This window comes from Engraulis encrasicolus, chromosome 21 (assembly GCF_034702125.1).
Source record: "Engraulis encrasicolus isolate BLACKSEA-1 chromosome 21, IST_EnEncr_1.0, whole genome shotgun sequence".
NCBI lineage: Eukaryota > Metazoa > Chordata > Actinopteri > Clupeiformes > Engraulidae > Engraulis > Engraulis encrasicolus.
Genome location: NC_085877.1, coordinates 35904673 through 35912172, shown reverse-complemented (window position 1 = coordinate 35912172; position 7500 = coordinate 35904673). Strand labels below are relative to the sequence as shown.

Below are 7500 nucleotides of genomic sequence, written 5' to 3'. Positions count from 1 at the left end.
GAGAGGTGCCCTTGAAATCGGTGAAATGCTACCTTGGGGTGAAGAAGAAGGTCAAGCCTCCAAACAGGTACAGTGAACAGTGGATGACTTTTGTGATTACGGTACATTACAGTACTTTTGTGATTACGGTACATTACAGTACTTTTGTGATTACAGTACATTACTGTACAGTATACTGACGCTTTTATCCAAAGCTGCAGTTATTATCAGTAAAAAAAGGTATTGGTTACAGTCCATGGAGCAATGTGGGGTTAAGTGCCTTGCTCAAGGTCACCTCAGCCATGGACTGAGAGAGAGAGAGAGAGAGAGAGAGAGAGAGAGAGAGAGAGAGAGAGAGAGAGAGAGAGAGAGAGAGAGAGAGAGGAAGGGTGGGATTTGAACCTGCAACCCTCTGTTCTAAAGCCCATTTCCTTACCCACTAGGCCACGGCTGTTTTCATTGGATTTTTCATTGGCTTTCCTTTTGGTAAACACAACCAAAAAACAACACACCACAACACAACAAACAAAGCAGTCATCACCACATACTGTATATAATGTCAAAACCAGCGAAGAGTAGAAAAAAAGAAAGGGGGCACCCAGTGGGCCAGTAAAGCAGGATAAGTGTTTGCAGAAAGGTTCAACATACAGTAACTCAAGACTTTTCGAAAAGGTTCTGTCACCTCACACACAAAATGTTCCCAAGCAGTCACAGTGTCAGTATTGAGCTGCTTTTGGCCAGTCGAGATGCTGTTGTGTAGAATCATTGTGTAGAGCTTAGTTTTGAACCCATTTTAACCTAAGCCCTTTTTGGGAAAGGGTGCCCTCTGCCTATTAAATCCTAAATATCTCATCCTCCGAAGCACATACAAACATGAAATAAGTTGCATTTACAAGCTAGGACCCTAATTTCGCATTAGAATTCAGCTCTAACATACCCACATTTTTAACTGAAAACCCTCAAATGTCAAGAACCTGAATGCAGCATTTATGTGTTTCCAGGCTAAAACGGGTTAAAAATATTTTTGGGCCGTCTGACTCACTATTTAATGGGAGAGTAGAGAGAGGACAGCAAATGGTCGAGGGAGAGAGAGATGGCGGAGGATCAGTAAATGACCTTGGGCTGGAATCTAACCCCGGTGCCTGGCATGAGAGCACAGTGCCTTAGCCATTTGAGCTATGGCCAAGACTGGCTAAAAAGTTTGACACCGTGCCCCAAAATATCTACCAAAAGTTGATGGAAGTAACACCAGTGCGTTGGAGTCTGAAGAAAATGTCTATAATGACCCACTGTCACGTGCAAACCCAAGCCACGCCTAAGGCAGACTAAAAAGTTTGACATGGTACGACAAAAAGTTCCCAAATAATATGATTGTGAGAGCTAGAACCAGCGCCAGTGCGATTGTTGTCTGTTCAATCTGAAGACACCTATTATTTATGACTTAGTGTCATGTGCAAAGTCTCCTCTAAAAGCAAACCAGTTCACAGTGGACCAACGTACAGGCATACAGTCGTGTACTATACTGTAGAGTCACTGCACGCTACTAAAAAAAGTTTGACTGTACATTAAAACCACTTCCAAAGCCGACTTGGCGCCCAAAATTTCCAAGCACCAAAAGAACCAGCACCAGCACCAGCGCAAATTTGTGTTGTGTTGGGACTTACAAAAATCCCTATAATGACCCAGATGGAAAGCAATTATATTGGTTGGGGGGGTAGGGAATAAGTATTCAAGGGAGCATGCCACCCGAGGAGGAGGAGGATGGAGGATGCCACCATTCATTTCGCCGACTTGACAGGCGCCTATGCATTAGAAGAAGCGTTTTCAAAAAGAGTGGTGGTGCTGCACTGTACTGTGCTGTGCAAGCCGCATTAGTCAACATTAGTTTGGCCAAATTGAGGGGAGCGTAATGGAATCGCTATGTGCATTATTAAGATGGATTTTTAATTATTTGTGCATTATTGCGCCGTCCTCTTTCGGTGCAACTTGCTTTCTCGTTTTGTGTGCCCCCCACTCCACCACCGTCACGGCCACCACCACAGCACCCCACCACTTTTTCTCTTTCTCTGCCATCTTCTCCCAAAGATGTATGATGCCCTCGTTCCGCTCGAATCGTGCTAACCAACAATAGGGCTTTCAAAATGGCCACCGGCTTCCATTTATTTTACGCCATAACACAATTGATTAAATGTAATCACCTCTTAACAAAAACAAATTATTGTTTTTTTCCCCCACTCTCTCTCTCCTCCTTATTTTCTTTCACTCAGGCTAGGAAATGGGATGTATCGCTGCAACTTTATTTTCTTTTAATAATGTTGTGTTATTGTAATTCATGAGGTCTGTCAACGCACTTCCATTTCCGCAGCTGGCGGAAAGGACTAGAAAGGGAGAGAGAAAAACGATAGCGTTCGCCCCAATCATCATCCTTCTTAATTCTTTATGCACGGCGGGGACAGAAGTGTGAAAAATGCTTCGACGCGTTTAAGTTAAACGGCACAATTTGCTTGAGTGGGCCGGAGAGAGGGATAGAGATGTGCGGAACAAAAAAAGAAAAAAGAAAAGAAAAGTGAGTTGGAATGAAGTCCAAGTCTGAAAGAAGATGGACGTTGTGTGTACAGGCATAGATACAGCTGAAGATGAGCTCAAACTACATAGATACAGCTAAATATTACTTATTTATGGGTCATATTCAGAAGTACAACTAAATCCTTTGCTTGTTGCCGATGGAAAGTGGCAGCCGAACTTAATGGAGTGTGTATGCAGGATAAACACTGTATCTTTCAGATTATTGTCTGTTGTATGTACCAGAGCTACTGTAAATTGAATTTCAGTCTTAAATACTGGCTACGTCAGCCAGTAAGTGAAAATTGAGATCGACTAGATACCATTAAAAAGCATTGTCACTCGGGAAAACAGGCAAAGAAGATATCCAGCACTGGATTCAGAATGCCTAAAATATGTCATACACCCAATTCCTGTCACAAACAGATGACTTTTTCCTTTTTCTTTGTGAAGATGGGTATGGGCTGTGTAGCTTAAAGAGTGTCAGTGGCAAAATACATCAGGTCTTTCTGCTCTCAGTAAAATAAAGGGTGCAGCGAGACAGACTGGGAAATCGTAGCATTCATGTTCAGAGAGGTGCAATGTCTAATGGAAGGAAACCATCTTAGATTAACACAGAACATTTCTGTCACATTTGAAGCTAAGCAGGATCGGCTCTGTGCATGCGTGATTTATTTTGATGGATTCAGAAAAGCCCACCCATCGCTGTACCACTAATGTAATTTTCTTCTGAGCCTGGTTGAGTAGGTGTATGCTTTCAAGCAGGACTGGACTGGGGGAGAAATAGCTTCCGGGCACTTTTGGCTTAAAGGGGCCCCTCGTAATTTGCGGCGCAGAGGGCCCCGCACCCTTTTGGGCACCTGTTTTCAGAAATGTCACAAAAAAAAAAAAAATAATTAAAAAAAAAAATATATATATATATATATATATATATATATATATATATATGTGTGTGTGTATATATATATTTATATACATTTCTGAAAATAGAGGCCCAAAAGGTTGTGGGCCCACCGGGAAATGCCCACTATGCCAGATGGCCAGTCCAGAAGTGAACCACAGGCTCTAGGCGACAACATGCTAACCTGAGACAAATAGACAATACAGTGTGTTAGATACAAGGTATGGGAGGCTAAAGTAAAAACTGAACTGAAAAATACAAATCTGGGTTCAATCTTCTCCCTGCCTTGAGATTGCTTCTGTAATATATGTCCTCGGGTTGTTAATTAATTGTGGTTTATAGATGCAGGGTTGATATCGACACCGCATGTGAACATGAGAATTGACAAGCCGTCCAATTTAGCTCATTTAGAAGAAAATTAGAAAATAAGCTCTGGAGGTTTATTTCTTTTTTTCTTTTTTTCCACTTATCTTGAACAGCAAACTCAAATTGTTTCAGGGTTTTCTTCAGTGAGGGGTACACCATTCAACTAGCATCTGTTTTTTTGTTTCTTGTTTTGTTTTTTGTTTTTTGTTTTTTTTTGCACTTTCTCCAGTAGTAAATTATTACAAATTATTACAAATTGCCCCTGCATGGCTGACATAGTATTGTAATCAGATTGTGATGTCTGTCCAATTAATTTGATTCAACACTATCTATTTATTTATTTATTTTTCAGTAATAAACTGTGGTGAAGCTGTCTGGCCGCCTGCAAGTGAATATATGTATACTGGTAACATCATGGTAGCACGATGACTAAAACAGGGTGATGTACATGAGGTCTGCCCTGGTGTGTTTCTAAATCGATAGCAGGACAGTGGACAACTAAAGCAAATTGCACTGTTTGTGACTGTTTCTCTCTCTCTCTCTCTCTCTCTCTCTCTCTCTCTCTCTCTCTTTCTCTCTCGCGTGCACTTTCTCTCTCTCGCTCTCTCACTCTCGCTCTCTCACTCTCTCATCTCTTCCCCCTGTTTTTCTCTCTCTCTCTCCCATTGCCTTCTGTCTCCATCTCATTTTTATCTGTCCTCATCACTCTCCCTCCTTTTATATCCCCTTATATCCCTCCCTCTCTGTCTCCAAATGTCTTTCTTTCTTTCTTTCTTTCTTTCTTTCTTTCTTTCTTTCTTTCTTTCTTTCTTTCTTTCTTTCTTTCTTTCTTTCTTTCTTTCTATCTATCTGTTTCTTCCTACCATGTTCTATCTCTGTCTCTCTCTGTCTGTCTCTCTGTCTCTCTCTCTCTCTCTCTCTCTCTCTCTCTCTCTCTCTCTCTCTCTCTCTCTCTCTCTCTCTCTCTCTCTCTCTCTCTCTCTCTCCTCTCTCTTTCTGAAAATAGTTGGGGCTTCACGGTGTTTACGGAAAAACAGCAATGGTGAGTGCAATTTACCGTCTCACAAATCAGATGGTCGATGACCCTTTTTACCCCTGCATTTGCTCGCAAACAGACTCAATGGAGGGGAAGGGGAACGGAAACACAGACACACAAAAGAGGGAAAGTGGGTAGGGGAAAAAAACACATCTGATCCATTAAGTTTGGGAAATGAGTCAAGCAGCCTTAGGAAATTGTGTTGCTGTGTGGTTCTGCATATCCTAGAATAGGATGTGAGGCCAAGCAAAAAAAAAGTAATAAAATAAATGATTGAGAATGTAAGAAAAAAAACCAACCTGTTCCCTTCAGTTGTTAATACCACAGACAGAGGAAATGTCACATCAGATGTGATGTGAATGGGTGATTTGTTGCTGTCATTGGCCTGGACTAATTGCCGTCCATCTGTTTTTCTCAAAATCTTTGAAGATTTTAACGTCAGCGTTGTCACTTTGATTATTTACTTCACTTTACTTTTCTGACCTCGCACCTTTTCATTCATTTCAGTTGTTTGTGAAATGAATCGGGTCTGATTACTCTTTTTCTTCATTTAACCTTTATTTAGCCAGGATAGTCTCAGTTAGTCACTCTGAGCTTTGTCCTCTCCCACTGCACATCTCTTGTATAGAAGCCATTCATCAAATCCATTCATGATTCATTTGTTTTGTTTGTTTCCAGTGTCGTGAGGTCATTGCGTGCCCACGCTCATGTTTGTTCTCTTCTTGTCCATGCCCTCTCCGCCATCACAGGTACTTCTGCTGTGACACCAAGGAGTCTCCACTGGACTGGGTCACCTGTATTATCCGGTCAAAGGTGAGACGTTGTGTTGATTACCTCCGCCAAGGAGGTTATGTTTCCGGTTGCGTTGGTTTGTATCTCTGTCTGTCTGTTTGTCTGTCTGTATGTTTGTCTGTTTGTCAGCAGGATAAATCAAAAAGTTATGGACGGATTTGGATGAAACTTTGTGGAGTTGTCCGAAATCCAGATCCAGGATTTTTTTAAAAAAATGCTTTGCCATTGCATGATAGGGCGAGTTTTCAGATTCTAATTTCTAACTCCACAAAAACAAGGCAGAAAGACTTGAACAAAAAATAGGGTGTAACATAGTCAAATGTTCTATCGAACAGCTTCCTTGGCGGAGGTCTACACTCTCTGAGTGCATGTATAGTTGTTTTTTTTGTATTGGGTGTGAGGGAGTGGTATGCATATTATATGTAGGATGCGTCTCGTCCAGTCAGACATCGCAAAATAGTTTAATCGGATCTATACGATGCTGTATATGCCCTTCCCAAGACAATATCTACTATGATCATTGGCTGGACTGGATCATCTGTATTATCCCATCGAATGTGAGCCCTTGTATAGCCTATTATGATCTCACCATACGTACAGTATGTGGTATTGATGTGACAATTGGACAACAAAGTTCAGGTGATTGGTTACAGCCATCATTACCACTAAGATTTTTAAAGGTACACTGTGTGAGATTTTTAGTTGTTAATTTCCAGAATTCATGCTACCCATTCACTAATGTAACCTTTGTCATAAATACTTACCACCACCATCAAATTCTAAGTATTCATTATGACTGGATTTCCAGAAATAGCCATTTTTGGATGCAAAAATGACTGTACTTGGGCTATTCTAGAAAATATTAGTTTTTGACCAAGCAAACTTTCATGAAAAGATCAAATTTGACAATAGGCAGCCCAGTTTCAATGAGCAGCATAGTTGCAGTACCTTTTTTGACCATAACCTACACAGTGTATCTTTAATGCTGTCTGCACATCCCGCTATAATTTTGTTGTGTGTGAGTGTTTGAATGTGTGCATATACGTATGCCCTTTACAAGACAATATAGTATTAACGATGCGGTGTATGTAGGATGGTGGCTAGGCATTACAACAATTGCACATAATACAAGATACACATATTATACATTGCAGGACAGTGTACAATAAACATAAAAGTCATTAAGACACAATATCCATTATTATTGGTTTTATGTGTTTTTATATGCTGTGGTGACTCTTTGTGTGTTTTTATGATGGACTGTCTATTGTGTATTGTTTCTTAATGCTTATTTATTGTTAGCTCTTATTTATTATATGGTTGTCTATTTGTCTGGAATGTGCTGTGTGGATGGCCAGGTGGCATTCAATTTACCCTGTGGGGATTAATAAAGTCTCTCTCTCTCTCTCTCTCTCTCTCTCTCTCTCTCTCTCTCTCTCTCTCTCTCTCTCTCTCTCTCTCTCTCTCTCTCTCTCTCTCTCTCTCTCTCTCTCTCATTGCAAGACTATCCATTTTATACAGTACAGGGTGCATTGTGCCACAGCACAGCTTTTTTTCCAAAAGTGACAAGTCAAAACATTTCACAGAAGTGGAAAATAAACAATCCTTATAAGTACAAGTCAGTACGTATGAAGAATCCACTTCGGCGTCCTGCTTGACAGACAGTATTCAAAGCACTGTGAGTGATTCTTCTGACGTCTTGTCACAGGCTGTATCAACTGTCATGGAATCATAACATCATTTGTGCCTGCCACAAAGAAAAAAACAACATTACGCAAGATGATAAATATTCTATGGATTTTGCTTTCTGTCACCAGCAACCGTTCCAAGCATATAAAAATAGGCCAGCTTTGTATTCGTGTTT

At 40.7% G+C, this 7500-nt stretch overlaps 1 protein-coding gene across 1 annotated transcript in view; it reads left to right on the top strand.

Moving 5' to 3' along the window:
• arap2 (ArfGAP with RhoGAP domain, ankyrin repeat and PH domain 2) overlaps positions 1 to 7500 on the top strand; it is a 315937-nt gene that overhangs the window by 299721 nt on the left and 8716 nt on the right. Inside the window, exons 31-33 of the mRNA XM_063186634.1 lie at positions 1 to 67; positions 4815 to 4850; positions 5594 to 5657. The exon at positions 1 to 67 is cut by the window's left edge and continues 16 nt beyond it. Of these exons, the coding sequence (XP_063042704.1) occupies positions 1 to 67; positions 4815 to 4850; positions 5594 to 5657 (167 nt within the window). The remainder of the gene's footprint in view (positions 68 to 4814; positions 4851 to 5593; positions 5658 to 7500) is intronic.